This window comes from Gasterosteus aculeatus, chromosome 3 (assembly GCF_964276395.1).
Source record: "Gasterosteus aculeatus chromosome 3, fGasAcu3.hap1.1, whole genome shotgun sequence".
Lineage (NCBI taxonomy): Eukaryota > Metazoa > Chordata > Actinopteri > Perciformes > Gasterosteidae > Gasterosteus > Gasterosteus aculeatus.
Window position 1 is genome coordinate 5,948,211 of NC_135690.1, and position 18,092 is coordinate 5,966,302.

The following is an 18,092-nucleotide window of genomic DNA, read 5'->3' on the forward strand; positions in this document are numbered from 1 at the left end:
AATATCATCCCATAAGTTACAAAACAGAACTGTAAAAGAAACCAATAAGCACGAACTGAAAAGTACGGTTGTAGCGTGCGCGCGTGCGTGAGCGCGAGCAGAACTCGAGGGCGTAGCTAGTCGAGGAGGGGTGGAGGGAGGCGGGCGGAGTGGGCGAGGGGGGCTACGGGAGGAGGTGGAGTGGCTCCAGGACATGAATGAGCCATGTTCGGTGCAGGAGGCTTTGCTCTCCCGGTGTTTCTGCTGCTGCTCGCCCCGGTCCTCCCGCGAACCGACGACCGGCCCGCTGAGGTAAATAGCTCGAGGAGAAGCCCCTCGTGCACGGGGTATCGGGGGGGGGGGGGGGGGATCGAGCGGGGGGTCTCGAGTCTACTTTGTGTAACTTACGTGAGGAAGGGCCAACTGGTAACAAATGCGAGGGACAAGCTTGTGTGGACAAGGAGTCGTTGCGTCCGCCGCAGAGACGTGTTTCCGCGGGGGACAGGAGCGCGATCTGGACCTGCAGCTCCAGAACCAGCGGTGCCTCGTCGTGATTAAAGACTGCCGCTTCGTTCAGCGTGACCTCTTGGTCCATCGGGTGTGAAAGAAGCATTGCGTGTTATGATGATTGTTGCAAATATGAAATGTGGTTCGTTTAAGATCTTAAACTGGTAATTAGTAAGTTGTCTTCTTACTTCTACTAATTTCACATCGTGTGGTCTGAGGAGACTTGATCCCTCCAGGGCTTCTTTCCTTGCATCCTCATCTGTGTGTAGGAGAACACACATCAGACACAACAGTACTCTTTGAGGCACACTCATGTGAAATGGTGATTAATAAACTAGTAAATAGTTTCAACTGCAGCAATCTTTGTTGTATGAGAAATCAATTGGATCTTTTCTTGTGGCCCAGTCCGGAGTGGGAATGAAGTAGGTGTAAGGAAAGGACAGTGGGAGGTTGCAGGATAGACAACACCTCTGCCTCCACGTCCCAGGACGGACGGAGCATGCTGACCGACTAACACACCGACCCGTCAGCCCGACCAAGAGGCTCGGCTCAGAGAAGAAGACTTTAAACAGAGGTGTTACTAAAGCGTCCGCAGTTCTTCTACTAAACCATTAACAACGCTGGGTTTCTACCAATGTGAATGGAATGAACGGTGATGCCGGGGGGGGGGGGGGGGGGGGGGGGGGGGGGATGACATATTTCTATTTAGAAAGGTCCAATGTTTGTCAGTGCGAGACTAATCAATGAATACTTCAGTGTCAGATATTGTCCTAACCTGCAAAGTCCTTTGTTTGTTGTCCCAACTTATCCACCTGGACCCCCTTTCTACAATGACTATTACGATATTTGTGATTAGCTTTGTCCGAAACAAATGTACCACAGTGGTTTGTTGAGTAGGTGGCCATACTGTTCTATTTAACCCCCAGAGCACAGATGTTGTCATCTGCTGAGAGAGATGCATTCACAACGTGCGAGCTAATGAAACAGCAGACACAACTTTTAGCTGGTTCGGTTACTTAGCCAGTGAATTTAAGGGTCAGTGGAACTAAACACTCATTTCTTATCACATATTGGAGATATCCATTTATTTGAACAGATATAGATATCAGCACATCCCCGTTGGCCCACAGAGTACAGATGATCCATGTTCATGTGTACCTGTGTGTGTCTGCCAGGACAGAAGTGAAGGGAGGTTGGAGCAGCGAGCAACAAGGTGCAGGAACCCCACTCACGCGCTGGTGCACACTTTAATCCGTGTAAATGTGACGTGTGTCTGACTAACACGCGTGAGACTCTTCGTCTGTGCAGAAAGAGCCGTGTGAACTTTACATCAGGGGACAGACTCCCGGGTCACACCTCCACCAGGTGGAAGATGAACGCCTCATCTCACCGTGTGCATGTTCTTCCAGGAGGTGTTTCAGTGGTGGGGAGAGTGGTCCAGTTGGTCCTCTTGTTCCAGGAGTTGTGGAGGAGGAGTGAGGAGTCAGGAGAGACACTGTCTGATACAGAGGTATGTATTGCATGTAAATATAGCAAAACTCATTTAAAGCCTGTGGCAGCTCCACCGGGGCCCATGTTCCAATTTTTCTTTGTTGATGTCTTTTGTTTCTTACGGTTGCTGTGAAAAAGGGTTGTTCAGTTCATTGTGCAACACAACAACCAGACGCACTGCTTGGACTTACACGCTTGCTACACATCTCTTTATCAGATAAACACACAGCTACAACCTTTTGAATTGATAACAAAGAAAATGTTTTCAGCGAACAATGTTGTTTGACTTTACTATTGTCTTGCTGCTATGCGCACTTTCCCCAAGATGTGGACGGCAATTTCATTGTTGTTACAGTGTAGACGGCTCAGCACTCAAATGAAAACGCTATCACTGACTCTCTGGGGAAGTTTGTATTGATTTACGTTTTTTGTATTCGGCATGTTTTGATGAGAGCTTTGTAATGCGCTAGGATATATATTTTATTTCACAAATGACATATATTTTGTATAGCCCAAAATCGCAAATTACAACTACGCCTCAAAGGGCTTTACAGTCTGTACACATAGGAAACCCCCACATCGGCACAGAATGATCTCCCCAAAAAATGAAAAAACCTTCCATGGGGACAAAAAGGGAAGAAACCTTTATGTCATTTCAGTCCCACCAAAAACATTAGAGATCATTGTTTTGATAAAGATGTCTACAAATCATAAACTTAAAAGAGCTTTTTTTCTGTAATAATTCCCCCCAAAAATCGACAAATTGGCGAACAGTCGAGTGAACCAGTGTGATGCTAAATGTCAGGGTTAGAAATGGTCCCACCTTCCCTTCCCATCTCCTCCAAACACTTTCCACTCTCAGACCTTTCACTATCACAACTTAGTGATAAATAATAAATAATAACTGATATTATAAGCAGAAGGCTTCACGTTGAGACGCATATCTGCCTTTGGCTGTGACATCATCACAACATATATTGGACCGAAGTCAGCTGTTGCTTTAATGGAACTGTCTTTGGATATTGTCATGTAAAAGTTCCATTTAAGATTGTTGTATTAATAAATAATACTAGAAGGATTGACCTCTAATGGTCTTTGAAGTGGGTTTAAATGACTTTGTTATTTTGTAAAAATGTTGGTAGAAATGGCGCCCTATGAACCCGGCACTAAGCAATCATGACAACTCATTAGTTAATTTGTTTGCTGAGGAAATGAAATGTCATTGCAGTGTCATAATGCAATTGTATCACCTTTATGTAAAGGTGCTAATCAGCATCCACCCATTGGGGAAGAGACGTGGAAGTTAGGTAGCGTTGATAGAATGCGTGTGTTTGCAGCCATCCTGTTACCTTTGACCTCCCCCCGTCAGATTTGCGGAAATGTCTGTCAACTGAGATTAACGCCACTGCGCCCTCACTGTTTGCCCTCTCCCCTCTCCTCCCCCCTCCTCCCCCTTTTCCTGTCTTTGTTTTTCTACTTTCCATTTTCTCCACAATTTCTCTGCCCCCTTTTTCTCCGCTTTTTTCACCTCCTTTTCTCCTTCCACCTCCCGCATCCATTCACCTCGTCCCCTTTCTGTCTCACCTGCCCCCCCCTTGTTGTCCCTATGTCACCTTCTATCAATGACATGTGACACGGTCCCACAGTGACCTCTGGCTCACCTCCTCCTGGGCTCTCTAGCACTTCACCGTGCAGCTTTATTTGGTAATGGAAGACAGATGCATGGACTGTTGGTCCTTCTCCACACATGCAAGCACACTAACACACAGTTGGGATCATGTTAACCGTAAACTACATTGTTAGACAGGTTTTGACTTGGTACGTCTGTTGCAAACACGTTACTTGTTCCAACATTTCTTTTTTATTTTAAGTTCTAAGCCGCTTAAGTTGTGTTTTCATTAGCTGATTCAAAGTGAATGAAAAATTCTTTCTATTTTACCGTCAAAAACAAATTCATATTGTTATTGTTTCTCAGAGCCACCTATAGTTGAACAAACGTTACGGTTCCACTAAACACTTGAATGTGTTAACCGTACGTAGTCACGCAAACACAATAGAACAATAGAATGTGTATTTAAACTGTTTTAGCAATCAGCAGGCCAGTGGTACCTCGGCCACGTTCTCATGTCTGTTACTTTTCAATCATCCATTTGTTTAGAAAAGTACTCCAGAGTTACATGTGTTACATTTATATAGCTGTAATTTTCATGTTCCGGTAGGATGAACCCGAGAAGCTGAGAAAGAGGTTTTTAACAGGAAGTGGTTAGTAGGAAAAGGCAGTCAGATGGGATGGTGACGGGTGGAGCGCAGGAGGTGAATACAGGTGAGGAGGTGAAGCGGCATGAGTGGCAGTGTCGTAGGATCTGAGCACAGGGACGATATATTACTTTCACAAATAAACAGCCCAAGAAAAGACTGTTCAGTCAATGTGATTTTGACCACTGAGCTGAAACAAGCTGGCGATGAGTTGCATGAAAGCCGCAGTATTTGAAGTGTTTGCGGTTGATGCCGTGATTGTAGGCAGGTTGTGGAGATGAGCCCAGGTGTCGGGGGAGGAGACCCATGGAAGACAAGGAAACACAAGATAAGGACTCGAGTCACAGCAGAGCGTTGACATTTTATCAGAGGCCACTTACAGTAGTAGCAAGCTGGTGAGCAGCGCCACAGTGTAATGGACAGAGCGGGATGTATGCGTTGGCCGTGTCTTGAATGAGCCTAAGCCACTTGCTACATCATAGGTAAGGATTAAGGATTCAAACAGCCACAAGGACCCAGTGCACAGTGCATTAGAGAGGGGTAATGTAGGAGAACCAAGGTATCAACACCATTCAGGCATCGGATGGCACGTCCAAGGAGCAACGAAGCAAAGAGAGACCAACCGACAAAAAAATGACAAGAGACACAGGTGGGCTGACATGGACGCCGATTGTTGAAAGAAAATACTTAAACACTACAAGGCGGGCGAATACAACACAGGTGATACACAGAAAAAGGAAAAACTTTTTCATAAAAAAAGAAAAGAAAAACCACACCATGTCTGGAGGCCGGTGAATAAGACCGAACCCCTCGGATATTTGGCTGCCACAAGCAGATTAGGACCCAGCGGGGGGGAGGGGGGCTACTGGACTCCGGCAGCTGGAAGTCAGCCAAGGCATCAACAGAGGTGTCTGAGTGGCTCAATCCCACGGGAACAAGGCCACGGAGACACGGTGGTGCCGCAGGGGGCTGCCGGTAGGACCACAGACTACGGAGGTTCCCAGCAGGAAGAGGAGGTTGCTGAGACCCATCCGGAACAGGCTTGGTTTTGACTGGGACCCCCGACACAGGAACTGTGCCACTTGATGGATTGACGTGTCCTTGACCCTTGACCCCCCCAACAACTTGTGTGCTGTGAAAGGATCTGGAGAAATGAAATGTGTTCAGTTCTTGACCCAAAAGTACATATATGAAGTAGTATCATGCGCCGTCGTTGACTTCTCTTGCTACAGCACATTTAAGAGACAAAAGACACGAGCCTCCCTCCGAGGCGATGGTGGTGTGGATGTGGAGCTGTAGGCAGACTTGGCAACATTTATTTGATGTATGTTGTGTGTTGTCTATGTAATACAGTATATTAGACCTATTTAAGTATTGTCTGTCCTCTCTGTCTCAGGCTGTCCACGACCCAGAACGTAAACAGTTCATTTTGTGCTGGCTCTCCCAAACAGTACCAGCTCTGTCCAAACCAGGTATGATGCTACGTTGATATGAGTGGTAAGATGAGTTGGAATACAGAGGTAAATGGATGAAGTCTCTAACGTGTGGCTTTATATTTTTCTGTCTGTCAGATCATCACCACAATAGGTTTTGAAATTGGTCCAGAATAGACCAGTCCAATGGAATCGCATTGCTAGCTCACAGCTTCTTTACTTCTAAATGGAATCTGCCAACGCCAAGCAGATATACAGTATCAGGAAATCATTTGAATGTGGACGTTTACAAATCTTACATGGTTCACTGTAACTTAATGTCCACTAACAGGGCTGTTCTTTGCCTATGACAGGCTGGAATTCCTATAATAAGGGACTGACTACATCATGGGAAGGCTCCTTTTGAGACAACCTTGTTCTTTACCTTTGGCCTGATGCGGTCTGTAGTTGATCGGGTCCCCAAGGAGAAGTCTAACAGTATTAGGTGTGCGAAGGGTACCAGCGTCCACAGGGACAGCACAAGCCTCCCCAGATTCACATCATCCACGGCATCTAAACATCCAAGATTACATTCACTGTAAACTGGAGATATCTTTTTTTCCCGTTTTTTTAGGCCTGTCCCAGTCCCACTGTGAGCTTCAAACAGCACCAGTGTTCCCAGTTCAACTCTAAAGCCTTTGGAAGACGCTACTACCAGTGGATACCTCTTTACCCTGGTATGATATCAATCTGTGGTCTTTCTTCCAGTCCTTTGCATTCTTCCATCTGTCCGTCTGTCAGGTAACAGTCACATTGAACACACATTGACATGGTAAACTCAATACATTAAGATCCACAGCGCGTTGAGTAAATTAATCTCAATTGTCGTCAACTTCGGGTTAGCATGACTGCATACATTTAAGTGTTACCAAATTTAGAAAATGTGAAAGATTGTGAAAGACCTTCAGTTAAAGCTGCACAAGGCAACGTTACATTAGGCCAATCCCAAATGAAAACCACATGCAGCTCAATCCGTTTTGTAGACTTCATTGTACATAAATCCTTCGTTATGATGTGGTAAATATCTTTTGAAATATGTAATTCCCTGTATAGCTGATTACATCAGCATCTCCAATAAGCCATGTGACCTGCAGTGCACAACCATCAGTGGTGAGAGACAGCTGCTAGTTCCCGCCCACGATGGTACGTTCTGCCACGATGCCAAATACCTTGGTGTCTGTATAGAGGGAATATGTCAGGTAAACCAACAATTATATGATTTTATTTTTCTGTAAGGAATCATTTGTAATTTTAGATTTTAGAGTGCTCCTCTAAACGTCCTGCTCTCCTCCAGCCTGTAGGTTGTGACGGCCAGCTGTATGGCAGTAAGGCAGTAGACAGATGTGGAGTGTGTGGAGGCAATGGGACGTCTTGCCAGCGCGTCTCCGGATCATACAGGAAGGCACTCACACAGTTAGGTAACACACACACAAGTAGACAGATGTGCATAGAAATATACGTACATTACGTAGCAGAACCATTATCATTCATGTTTGATGTGTTTGGTGGCACAACAACACTAAATCCAAAATCAAGTTTTATGACCCTCTCCAAATTTTACTATAATCATTAACTACCGAATATCTATTAAGGTTATAAGAATAATTTGCACATAATGCATAAAGAAATGTACTTTGATGTGCTGATAACCGCCAGGGGGTGATTGGAGATGTTCTTTAAGAATCACTCAGTTGAGATAGTGTTCATTCTGTTAGGAATTTTCACATCTAGGCTCAGTCCTTTGTCCATATTTAGTCTACTAAAACTTGTTGAGTACATTTGTTTTATCTTTTGTTTTCCATCTTGTTGTAAGTATGTTTTATTGCTTTTCACAGTTGTTATCCCAGCAGCTGGTCCCTGTTGCTATGGGGCGGGATCCACATTAGACTTTGTTGAGAGGTCCTTGTAAGGAGTCATAGTAGTCTAGAAAAGGTCTCTATACTTTACTAAAGGTTTGGGAGGACACTGATTGTATATTTCACTTTTTCAAGTGTCAACAAAAAGATGACCTCTTTGACCCAGTGGAAGAACGATGGTGGAGGGGGGAGGGGGGGGGGGGGTCTGTTTCTTCCATCTCAGAAGGATCAAACGTCGAGCAAGGACCACATTTGCTTTATTTGGTAAACTGGCACATAATTCCTCTGGTATTGAGCCAAAGGCTGCACAAATTGGGTCTGGGTCAAATTATAAAAATACTTATCCAAAAGGCGGAGAGTTTCGGGCGTAGCCAGAACATGTGTATCAAGTCTGCTGGCTGGCCTTTACATTGAGGACATTTTAATGTTGTTTTGTCATATACAATATGAACATATTAAATATACAAAAGAATAGAGAATTATATGAAATTAAAATAAAGTGCATAGGCAAACAGATACGCCACACAAGTGCACTGGAAGTGTATATTAAAGTGAAAGAGATGACAGAGTCAGTCAGTAGGGGACCCCTGCTCTGTTAATGAGGCCGACTGCCAACGGGAAGAAACTGTTCGTGTGGCATGAGGTCTTGGTCCTGATGGACCTCAGCCTCCTGCCAGATGGAAGGGGCACAAACAGGTTTTGTCCGGGGTGAGCGGGAACGGCCACGACTTTTTTAGCTCGCTTCAGAGACCTGGAAGCGAACAAGTCCTGCAGGGACGGCAGATTGCAGCCGATCACCCTCTCTGCAGAGCGGATGACACGCTGCAGCCTGCCCTTGTCCTTGGCTGTGGCTGCAGCGTACCAGACTTTGTTAACTTAGTTATGTGGACAGTTAGTCACATTCATTACCTTTGTTCTACTCTGGTACTTCTGCATTCAGTTTCTTATGTTTATTTGTCAACTCTATTACAAAACACCTCCTGGCCTGATTTCCTTGAAACGTGGTGGTAGGGTGTATCATCCATGAAACTTGGTGGTAGGGTGTAGCATCCATGAAATGTGGTGGTAGGGTGTAGCATCCATGATACTTACAATGCCTGTAAGTAAAGAAGGTGTTTTTGTCCTCAGGCTACGTGTTCATCACCAACATCCCAGCTGGAGCCTCTGACATTCAGATCATAGAAAGACATAAGACAGAGAACATCCTGGGTGAGAACCTACAACTTCTTTTAGGTCCATCAAATATAATAGCAACAGATGTAAAGCTAAAAAAGTGTTACAGCCAGTAGAATGTCTAGAATGTTTCAGTTATATATGTACATGTTATTTTTTCTAGAGAGCCATAGGAGATAAGCCAGGCTAAACATGGTCTAGACCTATTTTATTAACTGCGTAGAGATCCTTTGGATCTTTTTTGTCTAACTCTGAGTGGTCCATCCAACAACAACCAGTAGCCATATTAGTACCACTATTTTGAAGAGGACTAACCTCCAGGGGTTTTGGAGGGGTTTCAACCAGTTATGAATATTGCTGTCTTAGTCCCTCCCCCTGACGTGTCCTCTCCCATGTAGCCCTGTCTGATGAAGCCGGCCATTTCTTCTTCAACGGGAACACGGTGTTTGAAAATCCTCAAAACTTCCACGTGGCAGGAACGGTGATTAAATACCGGCGTCCTAGTAATATATTCTCTGATGGGCTGGAGTACATCACTGCTCAGGGGCCGACGCTGCAGGGCCTCAATGCCATGGTAGTAAACCCACACGGGACAAGTTCATGTGTGTCTCCTTGTACTAAAATAAAGGAATGAGTTCAGTTCCTGTATGAAGTAGTTAACCTGTGATTCTTTCTTTTGGACATGAAGTACTACAACCTGAATGGGAAGCTCCCCCACATCACCTACGAATATACGATCCCTCGCACATCTCATGACATCACTGCTGCTGAAGACGTCGCAGGCCCCTCCCAGCCCCGGCTTAACCTCACATATAACGAGGTAAATGAGGGTGTCGGAGGGGATCATCTGAGGGCGACCAATGGCAGTGTGACATCTGTCCATCACTACAACAGCCAGCTTGGAGCTGGTGACCAATCAGATGTCCAGCTGCAGGACAAAAAGGAGGAGGAAGTCATTTGGCCGATCAGGACCCCCAGCCCCCCTCCACCGGCTGGGGTGTTGGTCTACAGACCGCCAGATGTCACCACTCATGTATTCGGCCTTAATGATGTTGAGCGAGGACCTCCAGTACCTGCTGGCTACCGTGAGTCACACATGCATCTGTCTTCCGGCTCTGCTAGTGTCCCTTGTAATGTTTCCTTGGGCAGGACACGTACCCTCAAATAGCCCCCGTAGCTGTGCCTACGCTGGGTGTTAGTTAGTGTATAAATGGGTGAATGATGATATTGAGAAGCTGTCAATTTAAAGTGTTTCCGCGATGGTTCTTGTATTAGTCAGCTTTGAATGAATGCTCTAACAAATTTGAATCCATGATTGATTGATTGAACTTCCTTGACTGATCAACACAACATGGGCACAGCTGAGCTGGTGGTTAGCAGCTAGCAATGCTAAAATGCAAAAAAAAACAACAGAAAAAACAGTGCAAACAATAGCAATGGTGCTGACCGAGCGGTGTAAACTTGGTGGAGGATAGGTGGCTACTCTGTCACGCCGACGGTGTCAACGGAGAGAACTACATTCTTGTAATTACACATTACAGCTGGCACAGGAGAGACGAGATTATCTGCTTGGTCCAATGACTGGAGCGCCGATGCAGCTCGCCTTTTGTTGACTTCAGAGAGTTGTAAAATAAGCTCCCTCCCATGCTTCCACAAACAGATCTCTTACTCCTGCATCGAGCATTTGTCTGATTCCCTTCTCGGCCCATTTAGGAAGTTCCTCCAACTCAATTGACGAGCCATCCGCTGCTGTTGACATGACTGTCGAGCAGCCTGTCCTTGGTAAGAGAGACAAGCTCACACCTCTTTGTGTTGACTGTTAAATGAACAAACATTAACAGATTAACAAACATTTTATTGCACTTTAAATAGTGTGTTATGATACACCGGGAAACCTCATGACAATGGAAATTAACTATTTTTCTTTATTGTCTACAATATTTGCAGACGATAAAAAAAAATTAGCTAGTGTGAGATACGGCAGATTCTCCACACAGAGAGATTGGTGGGACATAAGAAAAGCCCGACTCTCTGCTGCCTTATCGCGGTTTCGTGACTCCAGGCCTGTTGGACCCGTATCCCCCATTTCTGGTGCTAAACTGAGCCAGAACCCACTTCCAGGAATATCGTGTACTCATCTGAAACAAAAATATCTACATATCACTTTATATATACAACAACGTCTTCACACCGTACAAAACGTTCGAATCTTGGCTACAAAATGCAGGAACCCGTTTGAAAAAAACACCCTGGAGAGCAAGGCGAGACAAGACGCTGATGCGAGTGTCACATCAACACAAAAAACGCTTCAGAGGTTTCAAGAGAAGGAGCAATAAAAGTTCAATCTAAACATACAGATATATTCTTAAATAGATTGCAGTAATAGTGCATGTCCAAAACATCAGGATGTTACCCCCCTACAATTATTTGTTTGTGCCCATTCACAGGCAGTCCCAGTGTTCATTCTGCAGGAGGCGGCCCCTATCTGCTGCTGGAGGACTTGCATTACAACGACACACACTCTGTGGACGGCCCGCCCACTGATCCCCATTCACCAGCAGAGAGCCACTCGCTAACGTCGGACACAGACCCACAGTTGGAAAAGCTCACGGTTACGGACACGCACACTGCCATCGTGTTACAGCTGCAACAGGTGCCTGCTGTCCAGGCAGCCAACACAGAGAGGTATGGGGCAACAGCTGTGGCACACATTCAATGCATGAAGGGCACTGTCATGCTATTGGATGTCCTTCTCTACACACTCATGTCACCTTCTGGTCTCCAGATAACATCATAAAGATTACCTTACCGGGTGTTTCTTGAATAAACTGAAAACCAATCAGGATAAAAACCACTGTGCCGACCTGTCTGTCTGCAGTAATGACTTTGACGTGGGTCTGGACCCAGATATTAGTCTGGCTGACATGTACCGCTGGAAGGTTTCTGCTTATGCTCCCTGCAGCTCCACCTGTACAACAGGTAAACACGCACCACATGCACACACAAGTACACCAATATGTAGTTAGTTGTTCTTGGCTATAGAAAGTAAGTGTGGCTGGTACTGAAAGGGTGACATTGCATACCGCAGTTTAAACATTGTTCTATATCAGAGTACAGGTAACCACGGCAACACGTCACACTGCATTGTTATTTAACTCTCTTTGGATAAACTGATAACTTGTTAATTTACGGATTGAAGTGAAATATTGTCAATAATCAGTATAACTGGTTATCCAATTAACCCCTAAAAATATGATGCATTATTATTGATTACTATCCAGCATTATTATCAAGAATTAAAATCCCCACCTTGAACAGATGCTAAGTATATTCAAGTACATATTCAAAAATATTAAAAGGTTAAAAGGTTCTGCTGATTGAAAATAATCATTAAGAGTGAATTTGAACAAGAAATTAGATAAAATGTTTAGAAATAAAGACGTATAACAGATGTATAATTCCATATGTAAACAACAACAGCAAGCAACATCGAAGTCGGCTGAAATGTTTGGGGTCATGACCTTGCACAAGAGAAAATGGAGAAAGTTATTGTTGTGACCGGTCAAGAGCTTTTACTGTGTGTGTGTGTGTGTGTGTGTGTGTGTGTGTGTGTGTGTGTGTGTGTGTGTGGGTTGACAGGTATCACCACGAGCTACGCCCTTTGTGTCCGATACGATGGTACTGAAGTGGACGACAGTTACTGTGACTCTCTGACCAGACCTGAGCCCACACATGAGTTCTGCACAGGGAAGGAATGTCCTCCAAGGTACCGCCGTCCCTCGCTCTCTCACTCACTCATTCACTTGCTCGCTCTCTCACTCACTCATTCACTTGCTCGCTCTCTCACTCGCTTGCTCACACATTCACTTGGCCACTGGCTCAGTCAGTTACTTGCTAACTCACACACTCCCTCACTCAATTACTCATTCACACCCTCACTCACTCACTTGCTTCCTCAATCTCTGGATCACTCTTTCACACACTCACTAATTCACTCACTTGTTCTCTCACCCTCTGGCTCACACACTAATTCACTTACTATAACTCACTCACACCGTCACTCACACTGACTGACTCATTTGCTCCATCAGTCACTGGCTCACTCTTTCACACACTCACCAACTCACTCACTTGCTCCCTCACTCACTCGCTCACTAGCTCACTCACTCCCTGGTGGATGATGATGACGACGTGATGCCATGATAATGGGACTGCAGTGGTCTTCGCACCGACTGTAGCTGACGTTGCGTGACGGTGTTGCTCCGCCCACTCAGGTGGGAGACCAGTGGGTGGAGTGAGTGCTCTCGAACCTGCGCTGAGGGTGTTCAGTATCGTACGGTGCGCTGCTGGAAAATGCTGTCGCCCGGCCTGGACTCATCGGTCTACGATTCACTTTGTCTGTCACATGACCTTCACAAACCAGCCAATAGGAAGGTCTGCCTCGGCCAGAGCTGCGGACCCCAGTGGGAGGTGTCTGAGTGGTCCGAGGTAATATACCCTATAATAAAGCCCTATAGCACATGTCCAATGTTACTGTCAACGCTGAGCTGATACCGTGTGATTATAACTGCAAACACATACAGAACCAGTCAAGCTCATAGTGTATATACAATGTTTCCCAGCATCCATTCTGTTGCCTTAAAGTTCATGAAGCGGTTTCAAAGATTTCAGCGTCATAATGAAAACATCTCCCACGCAAAATGTGCGCAGTCCTTTGGGGTCAGATCAGTCTCAATAATTCCAACACAGAAAGACTCAGAAATTCAAAAGGAAGATTCACAAACCAATTCACAAATATATTTGATTTATAAATGCACAAGCGATCTGCAAACGAATGCAGTACGATCCGCAAACAAATACATGTACAAATATAAATATAACTCATCATTTATTTATGTGTGCATTGAAATGTATTTGTAAATCCTTCTGTGTGCATTTGTAAATCAAATATATTTGTGAATCTTCTTTTTGCATTTGTGAGTCTTTCTGTTTGCATTTGCAATTATTGAGACTCGTCTAACCCCATACAGTCCCTGTTAACACACACAAACTCACTATTGGTCTTTGCAGCAGGTGAAGAGGTAGGTGAAAAAATACAAACAATAACAACCTTGGCGCTCATCCATGAATGAGGCCATTTGTAAAGTGGCACCCGCTTCTCTACGCTCACACCTGATTTAAGAGCTGTTAACTGAATATTTCTGTAATGAAACACATTGATGACGGCTCTTACTATTGACATCCCCACCAAATTTAGCTTAAAAATGAATCAACACAGTGTACTAAACATGGACTAGAACTCTTGAAATCGAATGGTACAGTTTCAGTGTTTGTGTGTGTGTGTGTTTGTGTGTATAACAGTGCTCCGCCCGTTGTGGCTCTCGGGGTGTCCGCACTCGGGAGGTCCGCTGTTCCATGGAAATGAGACTATGCAACAAGTCTTCACAGCCAATAGAAGGTCAGGAATGTGAAGGCCCGCCCTGCGACAGAAGATGGACGGTTTCTGATTGGGGCCCCGTGAGTTAACGACACTCACTCTGCTTCAGCATGGTGTACACACATGGTGTGTACCGTGTCCATGGAGGGTTTGTATTTCCAGTGACGTGTGTGTGTGTGTGTGTGTGTGTGTGTGTGTGTGTGTGTGTGTGCGCGTGTGTGTCAGTGCTCCGGTGTGTGTGGAGAGGGAAGGATGGTCCGTGCAGTGACGTGTCGATCGTCAGGCGGGGTGGTGACGTCAGAGGAGCAATGTGACCTGTCACTGCGCCCGCTGGCCATCTACCCCTGTGGCGACAGAGACTGCGCCCCCCACTGGGTCGAACAGGAATGGCAGCAGGTAAACATTTTTAAAGACGTCGTCCTTGGATCTTTTCTTCGGTGGGAGAATTGTTTGTTTGAGGCCGGCAAAGTCAAGCTTTTCTTTTTTGTTTGTGCGTCTCAGTGCAACGCTACATGCGGGCGCGGCGTGCGGCACCGTCAGGTGGTGTGTGTTGGGCTGGAAGGGGGTGTGTTCAAGGAGTTTCCAGGCAGCAGTTGTACACACACCAACCAGCCGGAGAGCAGCTCCTCCTGCTTCCAGAGGCCTTGCTCCAAATGGTTCACCACATCCTGGTCTCAGGTGAGTAGACCTCCTCACCGGCATGCCGTACCAGCGGAGGCACCCTGGTAGATATTGCCTATCTGTGTGCGATGCCGGTTGATGGAGTCTTGTTTTGTATGTCCAGCTGTATTTGGACCGTCTGTAGGTCTGATCCTCAATAATATGTAGAGAAACATATGCGCCCTCAGTGCAGTAAGACGTGTGGGAGTGGCGTCCAGGTTCGGGAAGTGAAGTGTTACCAGGGGGAGGAGCTGGTAACCAGGGGCCACAGCTGCATATCGGCCCTCAGGCCAGAAGCCAGACAGAGCTGTGAAATCCAGAGCTGTCCGACGGAGGCGCCAGGTACCAAACAGACATTCAGAGCAGGATCAATATCAATAAAGTCCTAAAACATGTGTTTTCCTGTTGTGCCCCAAGTGAACCTTTTTATACTTTCACTACATTTTATACTTTTTATTTGATTTATTTCCTACTTTATCCAGCAGCAGCCTCAGTAGTGGTAGAAGACTCCTGCCAAGACAAACCAACAGCCAACTGTGCCCTGGTCCTGAAGGTGAAGCTGTGCTCCCACTGGTACTACAGAAAGGCCTGCTGCCAGTCCTGCAGGGCACCGAGACGCTGAAGTGATTACTGTAACCGCTCACCTCGACCTCTGGTACCAAAGGTCACATTACATTTCTAATTGGTGCTACTCAAAGGCCTGCTGCTAGCAATGTAAGGCCCTATCACATTCATTTCCACCTTGGAGCTCTGCAGCAAAGTATGTATTTTAGCCATGTCAGTTTAATTGTGCGCTACATTTAGAAGTATTTTACCAGTTTAACTTGAATGAGATCGCTACACAAACTGACGGGACCTGAAGCCGTTAACTTTCCTCTTGTCAAAGACTATAGAAAACTAGAACAAACACTTTGCCTCCTCATTCTTCAATTTACATCCATGTCATCGTGCAAACCAATTTCTATCCCAGGTTTGTCTGAAACTGTCAGAAGGACCCCAGTAACCTTGGAGCATTACAGTCAAATCAGTCCAGATGCATGTTTGTGCCAAAGCTGAAGAAATCACATGCAGGCTTCCTGAGATACCTCAGGAATGGGACAGAGGGACAGTCACAGGTCGAACAATCTACTCCTCAACGTTCCACTCAAGGAAGTTCATGAAAAAGCACATGTTGCTTTGCTGTTATCGTGGCTACAGACGAGGACACAAGGACAGACTGGACGTTGGACTGGCTACACATAATGGTATTACTGGTGCCGTGATATGTTACCATTCTCTTTTTTTGGCTACTTCAAAATATGTATTCACACAAATGCAAACACAACACAACACAACACATCCTACTAACATAGACTGAGTAATGTCCCAACAACACTGCCCCCAAAAAAAGCTTTCTGTTTCTTCACTGCGACCCACTGATCCACGTCATGTGGCTTCCTGATATATACGTCACGTGACCCACTGAGCCACGCCACGTGACCCCGTGATCCACGCCACGTGACCCCGTGATCCACGCCACCTGACCCCCTGAGCCACGTCAGAGTCGTCCCTGTAAACATCTTTTTATTGCTTCTGATAAGAATGTTCGATGCAAACTGAACGAGTTCATGCATTTGGAAAGCGGCAGGTACGGTGAGGTCGCTCCTGCTGAACACATCTCAGATGTGGCGGCTTAACGTGGGGATTACATGGAAGTTTGTCTCTGGAGATGCTGTCCTGAGATTCTCACCAAAGAAAAGTACAAACCGGGGAGCATTGCTGGCCAAACTCGCACCGTTCAGATCAGACACTCAGTGTTGTTGTTGTTGTTCTTGCTTACTGTATCTCACGTAAAGATTAAAAGATCAGCTGTTTTTGACAAGCATCTGTGTTTGACTTGTGATGGCTGCTCGTCTTTAAATTACCTTAAAAGCTTAAATCTCACTGTTAGTGAAACGCTTTCATTCCAGTGGCTACCAGCTTAACCAGCAAATGTAAGCTTACATTTTTACATTAGACGTTTTGTCAGGGGTCAAAATGTCGGAGGCCCTGTGGACAGGACGGTCCAGGACAAACACCAGATGACCAGATGATCAGGACAGAGGGAGCACACGGATCCTTTTTGTTGACACTGGGGAACATTTAGTCTTCTCTGATTGCACTTGAATTCTTTCCTTTTTGCTGGTGTCACGTTTAGAACTTCTTGTTCTTCCAAACTCAGTGTTCATTGTAAGCATTTGCCAAGGATTTGGTTTCCAATTCGGCCAATTGAGTAAAACAAAAGCTGCACATCAGAGAGGGGCCTTCTGGGTAATTGAAGCCATGAAGCACGACCTCTTCTCCACACGGGCACCAAGCGGTTTCCGGTTCGGCGTCCTGGCTCCTGGCAGCGGGTGGGGATGCTGGCGGCTGAGTGGCGCCCTGCCGTGGCAGCTCGATGCCTGTACACCCACACTGTCGACACGTAGCGCCCCCTACAGGCCGGCAGAGTCATTCCAGGTACACGCGTTTCTGATGAAACACAAAGTTATGTTATCTATTATAATATCTATACTCATATGGACAGTTTAATGGATGCCAACACAGGACTATAGACACCCCGAAAACCTGAGAAAAAAAATGTGGCCATTTAACCAAATTCAATTTCTGCAGCTCAAAATGCTTCTCAACCCGTCTCGTCCATCGTCATCAACGTTCCTCCTGCGGCCGCGTCCAGGGAGGCTGAATAATACGTGCAACTAGTGGCAGGAACATCAGGCTGCGTGGAGACGCTCTTCTAGCCTTTGCCTTCAACATGCTTTTGTCTATCATCTTCTTTGTCCGTTCTGTTCAGTGTGTGCACGACACCATCCCAAACCTCTCACGCTTTAAACAGGCCGACTGACTGATTACACGTTTGAAGACAACTGTGATGCTATAATTAGAGGACACACCATCATGGTCAAATTATTGTCATTCTCTTTTCTAGGAGTTCTTATTTTTGTTCAGGCCATTTTCATTAGTTTGTTTTCTTTAATTATTCTGTAGAACCACAATTCAAAAGCAAAGTCTGATTTCTATTAGTTCATTTTCAGTAAATTCTTATTCATTACTTTGTTCAGTTTAACCAGATCATGTCCAACCTTGACCCCAATATGATTAATTTCCATGTTATTGTTAATTGTAGGTCTCTGCTTCGTGTCGGGGATCACTGAGCACTGGGATGCTGACTCGTCTTCTCCTCGTCACCACTAAATCAATCAGAGTCCATCTGCCTACCGGAGACAAACACGAGAGGCCGTC

General features: G+C 45.6%; 1 protein-coding gene across 7 annotated transcripts; it reads left to right on the forward strand.

The window, feature by feature from the left end:
• Positions 1-118: 118 nt before the first annotated feature.
• Positions 119-16,695, forward strand: LOC120816029 (ADAMTS-like protein 2). Of its 7 annotated transcripts, none has more exons than XR_013467070.1 (19): positions 119-291; positions 1,896-1,996; positions 5,630-5,705; positions 6,280-6,382; positions 6,759-6,904; positions 7,000-7,123; positions 8,690-8,770; positions 9,133-9,308; positions 9,423-9,819; positions 10,448-10,516; positions 11,182-11,419; positions 11,613-11,713; positions 12,374-12,500; positions 13,009-13,222; positions 14,096-14,251; positions 14,397-14,567; positions 14,673-14,849; positions 15,000-15,173; positions 15,314-16,695. XR_013467070.1 is itself a non-coding variant. In XM_078098755.1 (19 exons), the coding sequence occupies exons 1-19, from the start codon at positions 205-207 to the stop codon at positions 15,451-15,453; spliced, it is 2,838 nt and encodes a 945-aa protein (XP_077954881.1). In that variant the 5' UTR covers positions 119-204; the 3' UTR covers positions 15,454-16,695. The 7 variants fall into 7 exon arrangements, 5 of the variants coding, with proteins under 5 accessions (XP_077954881.1, XP_077954882.1, XP_077954885.1 ...); XR_013467071.1 differs by having other exon boundaries at positions 15,317-16,695; XM_078098755.1 differs by having other exon boundaries at positions 15,020-15,173.
• The last annotated feature ends 1,397 nt before the right edge of the window (positions 16,696-18,092 follow it).